The sequence below is a fragment of the Paroedura picta genome, chromosome 3, assembly GCF_049243985.1.
Source record: "Paroedura picta isolate Pp20150507F chromosome 3, Ppicta_v3.0, whole genome shotgun sequence".
NCBI classification, from domain to species: domain Eukaryota; kingdom Metazoa; phylum Chordata; class Lepidosauria; order Squamata; family Gekkonidae; genus Paroedura; species Paroedura picta.
Window position 1 is genome coordinate 87,115,862 of NC_135371.1, and position 22,457 is coordinate 87,138,318.

Genomic DNA, 22,457 nt, shown 5'->3' on the forward strand with positions numbered 1-22,457 from the left:
TGACATGTAGACAACATCTGTGTGGCTACCGATAGCCTATGGTGGGATCCTCTATCCAAATGCTTCTGTCAGTTCTCAGGAGGTGGTGAAGGCAGAAGACATTGGTGCATAATCCTTTCCTCCCACTGGTACTCTAATTGAAGAGGTGGTAGTAACAACCACTTTATTTCCAGCTACATTCATGCTTGCTGTGTTAGGAAGGGTTATGTTGGGAAGGGAATGTTTAAGTGCAGTCACGCAGGCATCCTCTATGCTTCTGGATTAGCAGGAAGCATTAAGCCTGTGTTGTTGCCAAGCAATAGCTCACATGACTGCACATTTCCCCCTAGCCTTCCATTTACCGCTAAACTTTGCCTCCATGACTGTGTCTGAAAAGGGAAGCAGCTTCTATCTAAATGCTGTTTAAAACAGGGGGAACAAGGCGCATGTGCCCTAACTCTGCCATCTAAGGGAGGAAAGAGAATGTGGAGGAAAAGAGTGGCCTTGAAGTCCAGTGTTTGGGCTGGACCAGTTCAGTTTAGTTGCTGACTTCATGAAGACTAGAATCAAGAAGGTTTAATTCTCAGTTTGCCCAAAGTACACTTACAGCTAATGCATGAATGCTTCAGATACACAAATAATTCAGAGAGCCTTGCCTGATATTCTCTGTCTTATAGCCAGCAAAAAGAAACACTGTGTGATTTTAGACACCCACGCTCAAGCTGCTGCCTTCATGAATTAGCAGGTTTGGATAAAATTGCAACTTTTTTCAATTAATAAGAGTGCAATTGTAGCTGCTTTATCAAGGGGCTCATGTATTCTTCCATTATTTATTTTTTTAATGAGTTTATTTTAAAATTTGTTAAAGCCACTCCCAGACCATACCTGCTCATGGTGGTTTACAGTAAACTCAGTAAAAACAACAATAACATTACAATCTCTAAGCAACATCCAGTATATTCCTTCGCAGCTCACCAGTCCACTACCAGTACAATACTGCCCATAAACCTCGGGAGGGGGCATCTCATGCCCTAGATTGTCAGGGCATTGGAAGGGCCTCTGGAGGAAGGACCCAGATCTTCCATAGCCTGGCCTCAACCAAATGCCAAGTTCCAAACGGTGCAAAGAAGGCTGGTCAGATTGCTAGTCTCTGTCCTTCAGATACTGTTGCCAGCAGCCAACCTACTGCAGTTAATGACCTACTGCAATTCCACCAAGTGCCTGGCAAGAAGGGCTCCATCTTGTGGAACTGTGAATGCTATGGGCTGGGTTGCCACCAATATGCGGATGACACCCAGCTCTACTTCCTAATGGACGGCAGGCCGGACTCCACCCCGGATACATTTGCCAGCTGTTTGGAAGCGGTAGCTGGATGGCTCAGGCAGAGTCGCCTGAAACTCAGCCCCTCCAAGACGGAGGTCCAGTGGCTGGGCAGAAGAGGGCAGGACCAGGAAGCACGCCTCCCATGCCTGAACGGGGTGCAATTAACACCTGCACGAGTGACATTTGATGCCTCCCTCTCTATGGAGGCTCAGGTCACCAATGTAGCTCGGACGGCATTTTTCCATCTTCGCCAAGCCTGGCTAGGACCAGGAAGCGCGCCTCCCATGCCTGAACGGGGTGCAATTAACACCTGCACCAGTTGCCAGGAATTTTGGAGTGACATTTGATGCCTCCCTCTCTATGGAGGCTCAGGTCATCAATGTAGCTCGGACGGCATTTTTCCATCTTCGCCAAGCCCGGCTACTAGCGCCCTACCTGTCCTCGGAACACCTGGCTACAGTGACCCATGCAACGGTCACTTCCAGATTAGACTTCTGTAACTCGCTCTACGCGGGCCTTCCCTTGTCTTTGACTCGGAAGTTACAGCTGGTCCAAAACGCGGCTGCCAGGGTCCTCACTAGAACACCTTTGAGGGCCCACATTCAGCCGGTGCTTCGTCATCTGCACTGGTTACTAGTCTGTTTCCGAATCAGATTCAAGGTATTGGTATTGACCTTTAAGGCTATACGCAGCCTGGGTCCCGTCTACCTGCGGGACCGCTTGGTTGCTTATGCCCCCCGCAGAGCACTCCGCTCTGCGGGTATGAATTTACTGGTTGTCCCGGGCCCACGGGATGTTCGCCTGGCCTCGACCCGGGCCAGGGCCTTTTCAGTCCTGGCCCCAACCTGGTGGAATGAGCTCCCAGAAGAGCTAAGGGCCCTGCAGGATCTACCAGCTTTCCGCAGGGCCTGTAAGACGGAGCTCTTCAGCCAGGCATATGGTTGAGGTCAGGGCAGCTCTCCCACTAATCCATCAGAGGATCCCCTCCAATATTGAGATCTCTATCATCGAGATCATGGTTAGATCTATTGTATTGGTGCCACCCTCTTCTGAACATTATTCTCTCCACCAGGCTGAACTAAGATCAGAATTGTGACCACCGCCGCTATATGTTATATGTAACTTTTAATTGGGGTTTTTATGGGGATTTTATTGTGTTTTAACTATTTATGTTGTAAACCGCCCTGAGACCTATTGGGAGAAGGGCGGTCTAAAAATTTAATAATAATAATAATAATAAATAATATAATAATAAAGCTCTGTCAGGGTCCTCACCTCTTCTGGGAGCTCATTCCACCAGGTTGGAGCCAGGACTGAAAAGGCCCTGGTCAAGGCAGTGTGCCTCCCGTGGGCTGCGGACGACCAGCAAATTCAAGCCCAAAGAGCAAATTATACTGAATTGCACATCCCTAGACCCATTGAGTGTACAGAGCACTTCCCACTCAGAGGTGGAGAAACTGCATCTGACAGTCTGGTAGATAACCCAGCTGAGCAGGCCTTCTTTGACTCTGTGAAGTCAGTTCTGGTCAATGCTTGGATACTCCATTCTTATAAATGGAGGCGTTTCACTTTGTGGTTAAGGAACAGGGAAGAGGTCTCTTCTACTAACTGTCCATTAACTCTGATTTTAGAATATTTACTATCCTTAAAGAATTCAGGCTTACCATTGTCTTCTATTAAGGTCCATCTAGCAGCAGTCTCTGCCTTTCATATTCATGTAGAAAGTAAATCAATTTTGTCACAAAATTTCAAAGAGATTCCTCAAGAGCCTTAATAATTTGGACCTCCTAGGACCTCCATTGTACCTTAATGGTCTCTCCCTGGAGCATGTGAACATTGGGTGGGAAAAATGGCCCTAACTTCTCCAGTTGGCTTCTCCTGCGCTGTTACTAAGCTAACTAAAAATCTTCTGGTGGCTGGCCTGTGATAAACAACAGTTATAGATATGCAGTACTGTTTAACTCATTTTTTTACACGCAGTATACAAGGCTCTTGCTGGCATCCACTAGAGTATACCACATAGAAGCTCTTGGTTGCAAAATAAAGGACCTTCAGAAGTCTCCAGGGGCTAAACTAGATGACAGGCAAGATCAGAGATCAGAATCTTTTGATGTATTTAGCTCACTTAATAGCAGCCATGAGGGAGCCCAATTTGGATTGGAGCCATGATGGTGGAACAGAAAGACAGTTTCTTTCTCTCCCTCTCCCAGGTTAAAATTTGTCTGGGTAATGAATATGAGGTGGAAAGTAATAGTGGGTGCTTATAAATGTAACATGATCTTGTTATTCATACTGCTAAGGATATATCCATAATGCCTGAAAAATCAGATGGTCAGACAAAGTGGAGTGCATTCTGCTATACTTCTGTCCAAGATCTAGTTATATATGTATTACAAGTAGAGAGGCTTATGGACGTTACGTAATCCTTTCTATAGCAGTTTGTGGCATGCAAGCAGGATTCTATTCTTGTCATCCAGCATCTGGAAAACATGCAGCCAAAATATTTTGCAGGCCTTATATGGGACTTCTAATAGTTAAGGGGAAGGGTGGACAGCTGTCCTGAAGTAGTGGCATTGATCATGCTCCGTAAAGGTGAAGAAAGCCAAAAGCCACATATAACGGCTGGAGGAAGCTGCAGAATAACTATGATTACTTACAGTGGGAAAATGCAGGGTGGGTAGGTGGGAACAGTTTCAAGTCTGTAATCTGCTTTCCTGCAAAATGGCTTCTTCGGAATGTTCTCCTTCAGATGACCCTAATACAAGATTGAATGAAGCTTGGTATCTTATGAAGCATTCAGGGTTAGTGGCAGAACTCATTATAATATAATACTTGGTATGACATGACTTTTCAACATTTCTTATGATACTGCTCTCTAATTTTTCCACATATAGAAAAATATAAACCATCTCCCCTCCTCCCCAAATAAAAGCACAACAGTGTACTAAAGCAGTGGTCCCCAACCTGCGGGCCGCGGCCCGGCGCCGGGCCGCAAAGGCCATGGCGCCGGGCCGCAGCTCCCTCTCCCCGCCCCCCCCCCCCGCAGTAAAAAACTTCCCAGGCCGCAAGCTTGCGGCCCGGGAAGCTACTTACTGCGGGAGGGCGGGGAGAGGGAATCAGGGCCGGGCCGCGCCCGTGCAGCCCGATCCGCGGGCGCGGCCCGATCCGCGGGCGTGGCTTTCGGGCGCGGCTCGATGCGCGGGCGCGGCCCGATGCCCTGCCGGTCCCCAGCCTAATAAAGGTTGGGGACCACTGTACTAAAGGATAATCCAGACCAGCCATTTTAATCTTTTGACCATGGAGGAGCTGCTGGAATATTTTTTAAGGATTTGAGGAGCTCTGGAACTGAGCTGGAAGTATGGCTGAGTCCATTAAGGCAGGATATAGGGGAAAGCCCGAAAAGCTCACAGAGCACCAGGACTCCAGGGAGCCCTGGTTGGGAATTTCTGCTCTAGACCTATGCAGATGTCATCATGTGATCACTTACCACATCGAGAGAGATAGTGGGCATGAATATGCCAACCCTGCCTCTTGTTTCCACATGATCTTCAAGTGGTGTGCATGTGCCAAACACATGGAGGAAGTGACTGTATCACACCCTCTCCCTCTGATCACTGATGTTCCAGCATCATTTACAGAGAAATTGTGCCCATGTAGACAGAGACCTTGTGTTCACAGTCTATATAGACCACTCATGTTTGTGTGAAGGCAGTAGGTATACTCGTCTCTGCTCTCTCACTCCGTGCTGTGAATGACCACACCATCTGCATAAGACTTCTGTACACTTCACATTTCCTGCCTGCCAGTCTGTCACTTATCTATACCTCCTGGTTAGGAGGCTGCTGTTGAACATTACAGAGCCTGAAGAACTTCCCAGTGTTCCAAACAAGCATGCTACTACATAAAGGATGTGTGCTGGATATTAAGAATAGCACCACTAGCAGTTCCTTTTCTTTGTGGTGAAGGTTTCTTCAAAGAAAGATCCAATTGAGAGAGTGCACGCTGGCCACCTCTTCACTTCTGCGTCTTTTCAGAATAGAGAAAAGAGAGCTCAACCCCTTTCCACGTTTCTTTGTGGAAGAATGTGAATAGATACATATCAGGACCTCTTGGTATCAAACACACTTTTAAAATGTAGTGTTTTTCATGTTCAGTTCTATGTGGTAAGTGGTTCTCATTCCTGCTCAGTTCTCTGAGCTGTAACAAGCCCTGAGGCAGAAACGCCTTGCCAAACAGGCCTTGAAGTAGCTTTGCAGGTAGCACTTGACAGATTTGGGAGTGTTTCTTAGACTTGACAAAATGGAGTTTGTTCAGATCATTTTGAAGGTGGTGCTAAAAAGAGGGCTGGGAGAAACATTCATGTTGAGCATATGGAGAGGTAAGTGGAGAAGGGGAAATTGAGAGTATGAATATATCTGTATTGTTGTTTTGTTTTAGGAGATATGACCGAAAGCAAAGCAAAGAAGATTGAAATCAAAGATGTTGATGGGCTGACATTAAGTAAGCTGATCGATTACATCTATACAGCTGAGATAGAAGTCACAGAAGAGAATGTTCAGGTGAGGAGAGCTTTAAAAGCTCACCAGGCCTAAAGGTACATGTGGATTTGCTTGGAATCTAAGACAATGTTTTATTGTGTACTGCAAAATATTTTTGAAATACATTGTTCATTTTTGGCAGTCTTCAAGTATGCTGTAAACAAATGCCGAAGTTGATACCAAACACATGAAGCTGCCTTATTCCAAGTATTGTCCATCCTGACTGGCAGTGATTCTCCAATGCCTCAAGCAAAGGAGATTTTCCCAGATGGGGATGTCAGGGATTGAATTTGGGGATTTCTGCATGTTGTCTGTGTTCTGCCATAGACCCATGGCCCTTCTAACTGTTACAGTTAGATCCTCCAAACTTCAAAGTTTTGGAACCTGGGTATATAACAAGAGATGTGTTTGTTTGAAACAAGTAGCTGCCTCATTGATACATAAATTCATATTTAATAAAAGTGAAAGTGACTGCTAGAATTAATGTTCACAGTATTCCAACACCAGCATTGGAATATGTTTTCTTATATAAATTTAAGTCTCCCTCTGCAATTTGGAAGTGTACAGTGTAAAACTTAGTTTCATTTCATTTAAGCATGCTCAATCATCTGGAAGAGCTTGATAGAAATTAGGAGGGATGAAAAGTAACAGAATTCAAACTAGTCCTATAGCTATTAAAATATTAATACTATTTTGACTGGTTCAGATTTTACTTGTAATAGCCGGTGTGGGAATTGTCTACTCCTTTGAGGGAAATAATAGGAGACCTAGCAGTTTCTTGATCTTTTCACTCTGCCTACTTTGCATGGTTAAGTCCCCAAGTTTGATTCTTGGCATCATTTCTTAAAGCATTTTAGTTAGCAAATTAGGGAGAGAGCCTGGAGAATTGCCACCAACCACTGTAGACAATGGACCAGTACTCTCTGGCAGCATGTCTTTTAGCAGTCTTAAAGGGGTGTGTTGGATTTTGTGGAAGTTCCAGCAGATGAAGTGTTAAATTTTGGAGTCAATTTTGTAAAACATTAAAGTAGTTCATAGATACTTAATGTAAAGTGAACAATCATCATTAGTTTTGGTTAATCTGTTCTTGGGATCTGTTCTAGCTCTGGAAAACCATAGCTTAATTAATTTTCTGTGTTTTATTGTTGCCTGTTGGGGTTGCAATGCTCTCTGAGAAAGTTACTTATTTGTAATATTCCCGTATGAGCCAGCTGGGTTGGTTTTTTCTTGTTGGAATAGTACAGTGAATGTACCCTAGTTAGAATAGTACAGTGAGAGTACCCTAGGGCATGTTGTACTTTTACAACTGTTCTTCTGGGATGCAGCGAGCTAAGGCAGTGGTCAAACATTTGCTCCTTGCTCACATACTGTGTTATGACCATTCTTGTCATGTTTCTCTGGATCATTTCCAGCAGAATAAAAACAATAGTTTTTCATGATGGAAAAAGCCAAATTAATACTGATCAACCATGAAATCTAGAACAGAAAACAGAACACTCACAACCCTATCCGCTCATCCACTGTAACCTGCCACCCCTTTGAACCTTCACAGAATCAGTCTCTCCATCAGATGGCTATCCAGCCTGTTTAAAGATTTCCAAAGATGGAGAACCCACCACCTCCCGAGGAAGCCTGTTCCACTGAGAAACCGCTGTCAGGAACTTCTTCTGGATGTTTAGAAAGAATTTCTTTTGAATTCATTTCATCCCATTTGTTCTGGTCCATTCCTCCGGGGCAAGTGAGAACAACACTGCTTCATCCTCTAAATGGCAGCCTTTTAAATACTTGAAGATGGGTATCGGATCCCCTCTCAGTCGTCTCCTCTCCAGGCTAAACAGACCAACCTCTCCCAACCTTTCCTCATACGTCTTGGTCTCCAAACCCTTCACCATCTTTGTTGCCCTCCTCTGGACACGCTCCAGCTTGTCTACATCCCTCTTCAACTGTGGTGCCCAAAACTGAACAAGTACTGAACCAGAGCAGAGTAAAGCGGTACAATCATCTCCCGTGATCTGGCCACGATACTCTATTTGATACAGCCCAAAATCCCATTTGCCTTTTTAGCCATCGAGTCACACTGTTGACTCACGTTCAATGTGTGGTCTACTAAGACTTGTAGATCCTTTTTGCACATACTATTGCCAAGACAAGTCTCCCCCATCCTATATTGGTGTAGATGGTTTTTCTTACCTAAATGCAGAATTTTACATTTGTCTCTATTGAATTTCATTTTATTCAGTTTAGACCAGTTCTCAAGGCTATCAAGATCAACCTGTCTTCTGATTCTGTCTTCTGTTGTATTTGCTACCTCTCCCAGTTTGGTATCCCCTCTAATCCTTCATCCAAATCATTTATAAATATGTTGAACAACACAGGCCCCAGGACAGATCCCTGGGGTACTTACTCCACTTCTCACTCTTCTCCAAGAGGATGCTGACCCATTAACAACTAACCTTTAGGTATGATCTGTTAACCAGTTACCGATCCACCTGACAGGATTAGGATCCATATCGCATTTTACCAGCTTGTCCCCTGATCCAGCAAGGTTGGTCTGACATGACTTGTTCTTGTGATACCCATGCTGAGTCTTAGAAATCATAGCTCTCTGTTACAGCTGCTCAAGGACCGAGTGTTTGATAATTTGTTCCAAAATTTGCCAGTTACAAATGTCAAGCTGACGGGTCGATAGTTACCCAGATCCTCCTTTTTCCATTTCTTGAAGATGGGGACAACATTTGCCCGCCTCTTATTATCTGGCGCCTCACCCATTCTCCAAGAAGTGTCAAAAAGAATGGACAGAGGTTCAGAGATGACATCTGCAAGTTCTTTTAGTACCCTTTGTTTCATTGAAAGAAACTAGTTGTTCATGGACTTGCCCCCACAGTGATCCTAGGGCGCCATTCCCATCCCCCCTGTTTTGTTACATTTTTGCCACATTGAACACTATTTCCTTTACAAGAGAAGACTGAGGAGAAATAGGAATTAAGCAGTTCAGCCCTCTCTTCATCTGTTATAATTTCACTTTCTTTTCCTTGCAGTTGTCCTACCGTGTCCCTATTGTTTTTCATACTTGAAATATAACTGAAGAACCCTTTTTTGCTATGTTTAGCATTTCTTGCTAGCCTAAGCTCATATTGAGCTTTAGCTATTCTAACACTCTTCCTACAATTATTGGTTATTTGTTTATAATCATCCTTGGTAATAAAGCCTTCCTTCCATTTCTCAAATGTCTCTTTTTTTATTCCTCAAATCATTTGACAACTGCTTATGGAGCCACCTTGGCTTTCTTTGGTTCCTTCCATTTTTTCTTCTTAAGGGAATTGTTTGTGATTGAGCCTTCAGGATTTCACTTTTAAGAGACTCCCAGCACTCTTGGACTCTCATCCCTTTAAGTCTTTGAGTGTGTAGAGTTAATATGCAGTGGCTACTTAGTGAATATACAAAATCATTTATTTCATAATGTGAGAGAATGGTACATATGAAGGAACAGCTTTCTGCAGCTATCATATTTCTATCCTACTCTCAAGGAGCTCAAGATGACATACATGATTCTTCCCACCTCCATTTTATTCTCTCAGTAATCATCTGAGGTAGGCTGGGGTGAGAGAAAGTTACTGGCCCAAGTTCATGTAGTCAGCTTTGTATGGACCTGATTCTGAGTCTTCCTAGTTGGACACTCTTAACATCTCTTTTACTACAATGCTTCTATACTACAAGACATTAAATGTTACATTGGGAAAAAAGCATAATTGGGATGATGGGCTAAATGTAAAATCAAAACAATTGTGGAATTATGAGCTGTTGGTTTATGGAGTACAGGAAAAGATCAAAATGTGCACAGAGAAACAACATTCTATTGTAGTCCTTCCTTGTTTGGTAATACCAGTTATTGCCTACTTTCTAGGAAAATCTGAGGATTTAGCTGAATTTGCTTTGATGTACAAAAGCAGGGCTATTGTTCAGCTCCTGATGGCATTTTTAGTCTCCTTAGTGTGGAAGAGTGGAGGAGAAATATCCAAAGGATCATTGTCCAGTGATGCTTCAGAACCAGTAACTCTGCTGTCTGTTTAATTGGGCTATTATGCACGTCCAGATTTTCACTGAAGTCAGCACGCCGACCCATTTAAATCATCGTTTAAAATATCGGTTGCATTTATCCCTGTGCTCTAATACTGTGTTGTTTTTTTCTGCATACGATTATGCATTTGAAAGGCTTAGGATGAAAAATCCTTAAAGGGGGGAGGCACTTCCTCCATTGCGATAGATGCTGATTGGCAAACCATGATCAGCTGCAGTGTCACATGACTGCCACTCTGGCACATGCTGCTGATAGGGCGTCATGGGAATTGTAGTTCATGGACATGGAGACCTCAACAAGAAATTTCCTTGGGGGCACATAGCTTTTTGAATGCTGACACTACAACCTTTTCCCTCAGAGATATACTGTTCCTTGTAGAGAGTGGTTTGCAATGCCTCTGAGGGAATGAATAAATTAGGTTCTGCTGGTGTAATGTTGTAACAGCAGAGGTGGGAAGGTCTGTGCCAAACAAGGGGTTCCTTGAATTCCCATTGGTGGACAAGGGATTAGGGGTTGTCTGTTTACCCACTGGTGTACAACAGCACACGGGAGGGGAGACCAAAAGCACGTTCACATTTATGTATGCAAAAAACAATTGTCTTCGGCACTGTCATAAATAAAAGTAGTAGTAAATCTAGTTTTAAATACTGCGCAGAAACCAGCAAAAATCCACTACGGTAGATTTTCCATGGTGAAAACGGTGTCATGTGCAGGATTTTAAAAAGCACGTCTTGGTTTATAGACTTTTTGCCATGTTTCCTGTCATGCATAATACCCTACTGTCTCTTTTTAAAGAATGGTGTAGCAAGCTGCAATGGGTTATTTTGTGGAGACCGAAGTCTACCGTTTCAACTGGTGACTCCTGCTTTCCTTTCTCTGTCCTTCAGGTACTGTTGCCAGCAGCCAGCCTACTGCAGTTAATGGATGTTCGACAAAACTGTTGTGATTTTCTTCAGTCTCAGCTTCATCCCACAAATTGCCTTGGAATCCGGGCCTTCGCAGATGTGCATACTTGCACTGAACTACTGCAACAGGCCAATGCCTATGCAGGTGATCACAGCAGCAAAATACAGAGGCATCAATACCTGGGATGGGGGAGAGTCTTGTGCTTCACCATAACCAAAAAAAAAAGAGGGGGAGGAGAGTGAAGCTTGATGAAGTTTCAGGTTAATGAAAGAACAGAAGTTTTAAGAATGCGATAATTTGCAATTAATTGTTTGCTTTAAATTGTATCAATATGCAAGGATGAATACTTTTTGTTTGTGTTTATAGAACAATGGTTCTATACTCTAAAACAGCGGTCCCCAACCTTTCCGAGGCTGGGGACCGGCAGGGCATCGGGCCGCGCCCCCGCGGACCGCGCCCGTGCGGGCCACGCCCGCGGATCGGGCCGCGCCCGCGGGCCGCGCCCACGGATCGGGCCGCGCCCGCGGGCCGCGCCCACGCCGCGCCCGTGGGCCGCGCCCACGCCGCGCCCGCGGATCGGGCCGCACCCGAGCCGCGCCCGCGAGCCGCGCCCGGGCCGTGCCCGCGGATCGGGCCGAGCGGGCGTGGCCCGCACAGGCGCGGCCCGGCCCTGATTCCCTCTCCCCGCCTTCCGCAGTAAGAAGCTTCCCGGGCCGCAAGCTTGCGGCCTGGGAAGTTTTTTACTGCGGGGGCGGGGCGGGGAGAGGGAGCCGCGGCCCGGCGCCATGGCCTTTGCGGCCCGGCACCGGGCCGCGGCCCGCAGGTTGGGGACCACTGCTCTAAAAGCAAAATTGCCCAGATCTGAGAATGCTGAAACCTTTTTTTTAACCTACAATGCTAAAATGAGCACGTGTAACTTTTAAAAAGTTCCATGATCATTGTTAGGCAGCCACAGTATTTGGGAAGGAAGGAGCAAAGGAAGCAGGGAAAGGGGAGACACTATAAGGGCTGTCAAGGAAGAAATAGTGTAGTGGAAGCCTATGAGATTCCCCCTCCCCCCCCCCCCAGCCCTTTTAGGTTCCCACTTGTAATTTTTGAATGCCCATGCTGGACTTTGCATTCTGCCTTGGGTGATATCCTGATGGAACTAGGCATGGACACTGCTTTCAATGTGTTAACAGTGTTGTGCCCAATTCCCTTTCTTATTCATAAATTATATTGTTTTTCAAAAGCTGCAATATTGTAGAACAGCCTTATCAAATCCTGTTTACCCAATCTATCTTACTTCTCTCAGTGATCATCTACCTTTCCCTAACTCAATACCTTGTTAAAACACTACCAGAAGAAAGGCAGGCTAGAAAAGATGATTCAAATCTCAAATCTTTTTCAAATCGCATCATGCTTGTTTATGCCACCACTTGTTGTTCGTATTTGTTTTCACATGGTAAAGCAAACACAACTGGCAAGTAGAAAATAGCTTGTGGCTTTCTTTTTCTCTGACAGTTCAGACCCATGCTCAATTCACCTTTTCTGTGACCTCAGAGTAGGATTTAAAACACAGCAAATGAAGAGTACCATCTGGCACAAAAGGCTGGGTGTGACTCAGATGATCTTCAAATCCTGATTAAACCTTTTCTATCATTTGCCTAGCACATGCCCAGCAGAAGAAAAGCTGGTTTGGGACAAATGGCTGGTGCTTAATGATTGTTTTTTTGTTTTGTTTTGTTAGGGCAGTTTAATCTTTAACTCGACAAGTCTTGCATTCAGTTTTCATTTGACTTTTGGGTAATTACAAGAACTGCATTTGTTGTTTTATTGGCTATGTGGGGCCCTTTTAGTGCAGCATCCTATGTAACGTTAATGAAATGCTGTTTAAAAAACGCTGTCAAAATTCTTTGGCTTTACATTAACTGTACTGAGTCAAACATCTGCCTGTTAAAGTGAGAGCAGGAGGGAAAACTAGGAAGAAGGTATGCAAAATTACTCCTAGATAGAACCTTGAATCAAATAGTGTGGTTTTGTTAGCTGTGGGTAAGTAATGTATGTTTTATTTTGCTGATCCATGACTAGAATTAAATATTGACTGATATAGAGCAGTAGAGAAGTAAATTTCTGACCCTATAAAATTATGAATATTTCATCAGGATTGTAGTATTCTCACACCTATATTTATTTGTACAAAGATTGGATGATCTGTATACCATGGTATCATTCATGGTTTTGGAAAAAAAATTACTGTTTATTAGTGCCATCTGCTGGCAGATACAGATATAATGCTTCTAAGATCTATAGCAATAGAAATTATATTTATAAAAGAATTTATAAAAGAAACAAAATGACAATGGCAGCAAAAAATGCAACACAAAAGTGGTTGTGCCATAATATTTCTATTTGATTCTTTCTCATTCCCCTTTTCTTATTTCAATCCATGTCTGCACAGTCCTAGACCATCACTAACCATTACATGCAACTGTAGGTTGGTTAGATTTGGGGCACAGTCTAGCAACTGGCAGATGAAAAGAGCTTTCCTTATGTGGATTTGTAAACGACTAGATTTCGGTGGAGGTAGGGAAGAAGGCAGCCCCACATCTTTTTACAGTCTTTCTCAACCCTTTTACCACTGAGAAATCCTTGAAACATTTTTCAGGCTTCAAGAAACTCCAGAAGTGGTGCGATTGTGCAGAATATAGTTGGGAAGCATAGGTGTGTACATGCCCACCTGGGCCTCTCCCCTTCCCACCCCCTCAAGGCCCATCATTGGCCATTTAGGGAGGGCGTGGAGGTGTCAACATGATCACATATGGTCATACCATCCGAGAAATGTTTAACACACTTTTAAAATATATTAAAAATCAATTTAAAACATTCCGGAAACCCTTCCAAGGGATATCAATAAACACCAAGGGTTCATAAAACTCTGGTTGAGAAAGCCTGCCTTATTAGTTTTTACCAAGTTGTTTGTAAAATCCAAAGATTTTGATGACGTGGTTTGGAAACTGAATTTCTGTAGTTAATTCAGTGCAGGTGTTTCATCCTACCAGGAAGAAGGTTCTTTTATTCAGTGATCTCACAGTTCAGTAATCATGGTTGACTGTTGCTGATTATTCACTTAGTTTTAGATCTTGAATTTCATTATAATCTCTCTTTAACTTCTGATTATTTTGAACAGAGCAGCACTTCCCTGAGGTGATGCTTGGTGAAGAGTTTCTCAGCCTTAGTTTGGACCAAGTTTGCAGTTTGATATCTAGTGACAAGCTCACAGTTTCATCAGAGGAAAAGGTATGGTTTACTGTCCCACTTGTAACATGAGAACAGTTGTGTTGAAAATTATAGATATACATGAGGTGGAGTGTGTGCATTGTGTGTGGTGTCAAGTCCAGCAGCACAGGCCCTGGAACGCAAAGCAAAGGTTGACCCTCTAAAGCAGCGGTCCCCAACCTTTTGAAGGTTGAGGACCGCCTCTGGGGGTGAGGAAGAGCCGGCGGCCCGGGCACCGCGCATGTGAGTTAGCGCCCCCTGGTGGTGAAAACGAGCATGCGCTGAGCTGCCCCGGATGAATGTTTTCACCACCAGGGGGCGCTAATGCACATGCGCGTTAGTTCCGCACATGCGCGTTTGTGTCCGCCAGCGTGCTGGCGGCCGTACCTGCCTCTTCCCCCCCTCTAGCAGCAAGAAGCTAGCTGGGCCGCGAGCGAAGTGGCTGCTTTGGCAGCCGCTTGTCTCGCGGCCTGGTGAGCTTCTCGCTGTGGGTGGGAGAAGCAGGCGTGGATGCCGGCGGCCCGCTACCGAGGCCTTCGCAGTGGGGGTTGACAACCCCTGCTCTAAAGCAGATGATGCCTAGCTGGAGTCATGAGGAACCAATGCTTTTTTGTTCATACTGTTAGCTCTTTCTACTTTCATAAAAAGACAGCCTGTAGAAGGATATTTTCAGAAATCAATAAAAATCCAATGCTGAGCCACCCAGGACTAAGACAAATAAATTTTCTATATATGATTAGTCAGAATAATCAATCTTGATATATCTCATTTTGAAGAGTTCTGTTTCATACCATATGTTCCTTCTGCCCAGAAAACACTTCCGTAAGAAAAGCCATTGTTAAGTAGGGAGTGTGCATTTGGCTAATCTTTATGGTATTTTTCAGATATATTTTCATTCAGATACAAAGCAAGCTGAATTTCAGCTATCTGAAATGACCAAGCCCGCTGGACTGCTGGACAGCTGGAGTTCACAGGTGTTTAAAGGGATTTGCAGTCCCTTTAAATGCCTTCTGGGTGAACTCTCAACTTTGAGAAACCATTTAAAGGGGCCACAGTCCCTTTAAACATTTCCCCCCTTTCCATTGGGAAAAAATGGAAAATGGGGGTATGGTTTTTTGGGGCCCCTAGAATTGGACACCCTGATTCAATCTTTTTGAAATGGGGGGGGGGGGTTGCTATACAGATTTGAAGCCTCTACCACAAAAAAGCAGCTCACCTCCGCTATCCCTGGATCGATTCTCCAGTATAACTTATTGGTACCATTAAAGGTCCTCAGAGGATATAATGGAGCTGAAAAGAATTGGGATTCCTGAATATTTGTTATAATTGTTGTTGTTATTATTGATTATTATTTAATTTGTTACCCGCCACTCCCAAGTAGGCTCCTGGCGGGTTACAGGTGTCCAGTAAAAACTCCTATTAAAAACCCATTAAAATCCATAAGAAATACTGATACAGAAACAGACAACTCAGCAACATGGCAAAAAAAAACCCATCCTCAATTCATACTACCTCCTCCAGAGGGAGGAGGCAGGAGAGACATGACACCCAAAAGTTGTAGCTAGACACTGGGGGGGGGGGGCATTTATCTTCCTCCCAGTGCCCCAGCCTCAATCATAGACCTGGTGGAAGAGCTCCATTTTGCAGGCCCTGCAAAACACTGAAAGGTCCCGTAGGGCCTGCAGCTCACCTGGGAGCTCATTCCTCCAGGTCGGGGCCAGAACTGAAAGGGCCCTGGCCCCAGTTGAGGTCAGGCATGCTTCTTTGGGGCCGGGAATTACCAGTAAATTATCACCTGCAGAGTGTAAGGCATAGGGGGGCATAGGGCGATAGGTGGTCCCTCGGTTATGTGGGTCCCAACCTGCATATGGTCTTTAAGGTTAGTATCAAAACCTTGAACCGGATCCGGACAGCAACTGGCAACCAATGCAACTGTCTCAGCACAGGCTGGATATGGGTCCTCCATGGTGTTCCTGTGAGGACCATAGCAGCTGCATTTTGTACCAGCTGGAGTAGCTGGATCAAGGACAAGGGCAGGCCGACATAGAGCTAGTTACAGAAATCTATTCTGGAGGTGACCATCAAATGGATCCCTGCGGCCAGGTGCTCAGGGGACAGGTAGGGTGCTAGTAGCCGAACTTGATGAAGATGGTAAAATGCCTGGTTGGCTACCTTCTTAACCTGCACCTCCATAGTTAGGTAGGCGTCAATGGTCACACCCAAGTGTCTATCTTGTGGGGAGAGGAAAGGGAAGGAGATTGTAAGCTGCTTTGAGACTCCTTCTGGCAGAGAAAAGTGGCCTATAAGAACCAACTCTACCTAAAACAACTAGGTAAAAGATCACACCTTAACCATCCACTAATTAAGCTGGAGATATGAGAAGGCATAGAGGTCAAAATGCATGATTAATAAAAACACAGTCAAATGAGCAGTAAATTAACGCAGAAAATACTGAAAGCTTGATTATATGCAGTTGAAGCATGAGTTTACCTCTATGAGTTTACCTCTTTGAGTCCTGTGCTATAGTACAGTGGTCTGTAACCTTTTTTGGGCTGCGGACCAAGGGGTGGGAAAGGGTGATCCATGCATGGCCGCAAACGCCCATGCACGGCCGCAAACGCGCATGCACGGCACTCTTGCACATGCGTGAAACTGCTGCGCGTGCGCATTTGCAGCCATGCATGGCACAAACGTGCATGTGTGGGCCTGCCGCACATGCATGTTTGCATCGGCGGCCATGCTTCCCTCTCCCCCCCCCCTGCAAAAAGCTTATGTTGCTCCACTTGTGTCCTCACTATGTTCAGGTGTTTGAATCTGTCATTTCTTGGATAAATTATGAGAAAGAGTCCCGTTTGGAATACATGGCAAAGCTGATGGAGCATGTTCGTCTTCCTCTCTTGCCCAGAGATTACCTTGTACAGGTTAGTGAGCTTCAAAATGTTTAAAATGTATGTATTATATGCTTTCTGTTGCTGTATTTTTTTCATTGTGGCTTGCCATCTGTTGACAGCCGTGTACAGGCTTCAGCCAAGAGAATGATAGACAACTCAAGTCTCTGTTGAACCGGGCAGACACATTTTGAACCCTCTTTTGACTTGAAAGCACAGCTGGATAGAACTTGTCTGAAACAGTTAGTGGGATAAGGAGCAGTGTCCTGATGCTGTAGGAATTTTGAAAATATGTCTTTGGGAGTCTCATTTTTTAGAACTTGTTTTACTGATATATCGGGGTTTGGTTGAGTAGGGGTGGATGGCTGAAAAAAGGTCTTCCAGTTTATGAAGGATGGCCATGACCCAGATACTTGTGCAGGCAGTATCTGTGTACATAGTGCAATTTTTTCCTCAACATTTATTTCCACAGCTTCTATATATTTCCCCCAAAAGCACAACTTTCCAAGACTTTAAGGTTCAGAACTGAATCTTTTGACATACATGTTATTAGCCTTGTGTTAATATTTTAAGAAGTACAATTGTCATAAGCATTTTAACATGGGATTGCTGTGCTCGTGCACAATAAAATGCTTGACTATGCCAAGCTGTTGTGTCTTACTACACACATCCCCGGCCAGTTTAAACAATATTCTCATAGATAAAATATGAAGTTAACAAGACAGAACTTGATCTGGTTAAAGTGACTCAGGATTTATGAATTCTGAAATATCAAAAAAAAACAAAAAACAACCAAACATTAATAGTGTTATGTTCATAGTCAGCACTTTTAAGAATATAAAGAACTTATTTTTGTGAACGACAGCTGTACTGATTTCCCTCCTGATTTTTCTTCAGACAGTTGAAGAAGAAGCTTTAATAAAGAATAATAATACATGTAAAGACTTCCTTATTGAGGCCATGAAATATCACTTACTTCCTCTGGATCAAAGACAACTGATAAAGAATCCTAGAACAAAGCCAAGGACACCAGTGAGTCTGCCAAAGGTAAGCTAAGCCTTGTTGAAAAAGGTAAGGACAGGTGCAGTTCACACATTTGTCAAACTTAGAAATATAGTACATGTAGCAGAGTGGTCTCCATGTTCCTATGCACTGTTGCGCATTGCATGTCTGCATCAGACATGCACGTATGCCTTAATGTGCCAGCACTGCCTGACACCTCCAGTCCTTCTGTCTTCATTTTGTGGTGGAAGAATTGCAAAGCTTGAACTTGCATGAGTCATAATGTATAGGTATGCTGTCTCCTTGGACATCCAGTTTAGATGCCCATCTGGGTTGGGAAACGTCTTCTGTGGTTGAAGAGAGGGTACCTGCATGCTCTTCTACTATGCTACTCTTGTAATACAGTAAGGTGGAAAGTTTCCAAGAATGTCTGTCCATAGAGCTCCAAATTCCTGCTCCCACCAAAGTGAGAGACAGAGAAATGCAAATTTGCCTTCTTTGTGTGAGGGTAGCTGTGTGGACTATCCCTAACGTACTCTGTGTATGAACTTGCTGGGGAGAGGGGCTCATGCTCCTCGATCATGGCAAGATAATTTTTGAGCTTCTGAATTCTCTAAATTGTGCCAAAGTCACATAAATCCTGTAGATGGACAGGTGTATGAGACTTCCTTGGAATGAACTGTTGAATGGATCTGATTTCTTAGCAAACAAATAGTTTTGATATGGCATTACTTGAAATTCTTTCTGTGGCTGCAAAACTCAGGCACCTGCTGGTTTGGACCCACCAGGACATTTCCACAGCCAGAAGGCTATCTGCATGCAGAGTACAAACACCTTGTCTTCCCCTTCACACTGCAACCCTCCTGAGAGCATTATTTTAGGCTGCATTTAGGGTTGCCGCATGAAGGGGGAGGCAAAAAAAGAAAAGTTGTGTTCTGCGGAAGTCTTTCAGTTCATGGAAGAACTGTGGTGGATCCAAGCAAAGCACTTTTCCATCTGAGTTTTTCTGTTAGCAGCTATTCAGAACCCATCGAAATTGTCCAGTGTGCTATGAATTTCTCTCTGCCATGATATTTGCATCATCGATGACATTGTCTGGCTTGAATTGTGCCAAAGAAGCAAAAAGCAAGGAGTGAGTACTCTAAAGCAGTGGTCCCCAACCTTTTTATCACCGGGGACCACTCAACGCTTTTTACTGAGGCCCCGGGGGGGGGGATAGTTTACTCCTCTAGTCTCAACCACTGCCCTAACGCGCTCTGATCGCTATGGTAATGTTTAAACATCCCTTCAAAATAAGATACAGACACGCCACAACAATGAACATAAGGTACATTTTATTTTCATGGAAATTTTAACTCATGACAATGACAAATCAATGGGAACCCTGAGCTTGTTTCTCTGCAACGAGATAGTCCCATCTAGGAATGATGGGAGACAATGACACCCAAAGTGTGTTGTAAAGGGCCGGGGGGGGAGAAGGCGTCCTTCGGGGCCCACCTCCAATTAGTCGAAGGACCACATGTGGTCTGCGGCCCACAGGTTGGGGATCGCTACTCTAAAGCCTGTTAGCATCTACTACTACATCCCCACTTAGAGCTCCTAAATTTCTTTGGAACTTGGGCCCATTCCGCACAAGGATCAATGTGGCAAATCGCTTACAGAAAGAAAAAAACGGAATTTAAAATAGTGGAATTCAGCGTTACACATACCTGCCTTTGTAGTGGAATCCCCTGGCCGTCAATCAAACGAGCAGCCAATGGGCGGTTGTTACCACGCTCCAGAAAAGCCCTTTTCCCTTTAAGAACAGGGGTTTTTTTTAAAAAAAAGAAAAACACACGTTGCAACGAATATGCCTTGATTCCTTGCTTCCTCCTAACGTAGAGACCCATCTAGCTGGCAGCTGGCCTGTGAGCTGCGGTTTCATTGTTGCCACGCTCCCCCAAGTGAACCCTCCCCCCCCCCCCCGTGCACGGGCGCAATTTTTGACCAAAAATAAAGGGAACTTGCAAACGGGGCTGTGTTGTGCTCGGTGACTTGAGTGGAGCTTTAAAGCAGCTCTGTGGAGGGACTGCAGCCGGAGAAGCCTCGCTGGGTGAATGAAGGCTCGCTGGCTCGTTGCTCTCTGCTCGCTCCGAGAAAAAAAAATGGCCATCGCTTCGCCGGAAGTTCAGGGGGAGGGACTTTGCTGAAACTGCAACAATGGTAACGTACAAAACTTTTTTTGAAACTGTTGCAGACTGTTTGCAAGAGTGTAGCGCTTTCCAGAGGGTGAATCCACTTTTTGGGACTTCCCTGGAAGCGCTACAACGAAGCGCTTTTCGCGGGTCTGTTTCAGGAGTGTGGCAGATTGTGTGCAACATCGTGCATAACTGCAAATTAGTAGCATTTACAATTTGCCACACTCCTGCTACATTAAACTTGTGCGGAATAGGCCTTGGTGTAACAGTGTCTGCCCTGCTGTAAATAAACTCTGTAGCATTAGACGATGTTGGCTTTCATGGCTGGTGATCTGAAGGAGCTTAAATTTACGTACACTGGAAAATAAGTGGAACATGAGACCTGTTAGCTTGTTGAATATTTTCCCCCTCACTCATTATCTTTGTTTCATTCTAATCTCCTTATGTTAAAACAAGTTTCTCCCGATATTAAGCACCACCAGTGCTCCTAGTGTTCTCAGAAGTTTCATATACTTCTAGGATGTTATCGTGTGTTTTGAGTGAAAATGTAGCTCTTTTGGGATCTGAACTAATTACCTTTGCAAAACATGCTGGATAGTCTGTGAAAGTGAGAGTGTATAGTCTGTGCCCAAAGGCTGCAATCAGTGTTCTATCCAGCAACCTTTTGGCTTTCCTTCAAATTTAACTTTACACAGATGCCAGCTTCTCATGCTTCTAAAAGATAATGCCTTTCTTTCTTTCTTTCTTTCTTTCTTTCTTTCTTTCTTTCTTTCTTTCTTTCTTTCTTTCTTTCTTTCTTTCTTTCTTTCTTTCTTTCTTTCTTTCTTTCTTTCTTTCTTTCTTTCTTTCTTTCTTCTTCTTCTTTTTTTTGCTCATGGGCAGTTCTGATTTTGCTGTGTCGGGCCTGCTAGCTTTGAGAGATCAAATGCCTACATGCTGTGGGTTGTATTCCAGTGTCTTATACTCTGTAATTTCCTCCCTCCCCCATTTCAACCAAGGTCATGATTGTAGTGGGTGGGCAAGCGCCCAAAGCCATTCGGAGTGTGGAGTGTTACGACTTTGAAGAGGAAAGATGGGATCAGGTAGCCGAACTCCCTTCTCGAAGGTGCAGAGCAGGTAACTTTTTCTTCCTTTGATGGCCTCAGTCAGAATCTCAAATATGTATTATTTGGAGTGCATTTTAAATGTTCTGTTTTCTGAAGTATGACATTTAGGCTACATAATGTAAAACAATAGAAATGATTAGAATTCGGCCTACAGACATCGTCAGTAGCCACCGAGGACCATTATACACATTTTTTTTTCCTGTGGACACCTAAGATGTTTTCAGTATACGTCTTCAAATGTGCTATATGGATGCAGCAGCTGGCCATTTGTATATCTGACCAGTTTAAAATGGGAGCTGTTATGGCTTGTATCACCTTACTGAGTGACAGACCTGAATCTTCATGAGCATCTCTGCCTTTACAAGGCCTGCTGTGAAATGCTCCTGCTCATTATTTGGGTTCACATTGCTTTGTAGCTCTTTGCACTGCTGTGATCCTATATGCAGGCCATCACATTGGAGAGCTTGCTTTTCCACATGGACTAGAAGAATCAATGACAGCAGCCTTCAGGAAGGTGCTTTCCAGGCATTAAAATGTTCTTTGTGATAGGGTTTATCCATCTGGTAAGCATTACAGCTTCCACAGACATTTCTTGGTGGCCTTCAGTACACTTTAACTAATGAAGCCCAGTTGATTAATGCGATTGGGACTCATGGGGCACAACCGGCCTGAAGTCTCCTTCATTTGTTTTTAACAGGAGTGGTGTTCATGGCAGGCAAAGTGTATGCCGTGGGAGGCTTTAATGGCTCTCTACGAGTCCGAACAGTAGATGTATACGATGGTGTGAAAGACCAGTGGACGTCAATAGCCAGCATGCAAGAAAGACGGAGCACTTTAGGGGCCGCTGTGCTAAATGAACTCCTTTATGCTGTTGGAGGATTTGATGGAAGTACAGGTAGGCTCCTGAGCAAGGTCAAGAGCAATCCTGAGCCCTGGAACAGTTTACTGTGGGTCTCCACTAAGCTTCCACCAGTGAATTTCAGACTTTTCTGTTTTGTGAAAAGCAGGCAGTCTGTATAGATTCCTTGTGATGTCCTAGTTTGATGTAACTGCAGCCTCTTGGGAAAGTGTGTATGTTCAAAGGACACTTTAGCACTGCAAAGCTCATGTTTCAGTAGAAGGCCATCTTTTTTTTAGAAGCTGGTCTTTTTAAAGTGCTGCTTTTAAAATCCATTGTTTTGGGTAAAAGTGGGAGGAGAACA

At 44.2% G+C, this 22,457-nt stretch overlaps 1 protein-coding gene across 4 annotated transcripts in view; it reads left to right on the top strand.

Moving 5' to 3' along the window:
- KLHL3 (kelch like family member 3) overlaps positions 1-22,457 on the top strand; it is a 71,816-nt gene that overhangs the window by 33,624 nt on the left and 15,735 nt on the right. For all 4 annotated transcript variants that reach the window (XM_077326751.1, XM_077326748.1, XM_077326749.1 and 1 more), the window contains exons 4-10: positions 5,740-5,861; positions 10,806-10,968; positions 13,994-14,103; positions 16,887-17,003; positions 17,868-18,017; positions 21,148-21,265; positions 21,953-22,150. In XM_077326751.1, coding sequence (XP_077182866.1) covers positions 5,740-5,861; positions 10,806-10,968; positions 13,994-14,103; positions 16,887-17,003; positions 17,868-18,017; positions 21,148-21,265; positions 21,953-22,150 — 978 coding nt within the window. The remainder of the gene's footprint in view (positions 1-5,739; positions 5,862-10,805; positions 10,969-13,993; positions 14,104-16,886; positions 17,004-17,867; positions 18,018-21,147; positions 21,266-21,952; positions 22,151-22,457) is intronic.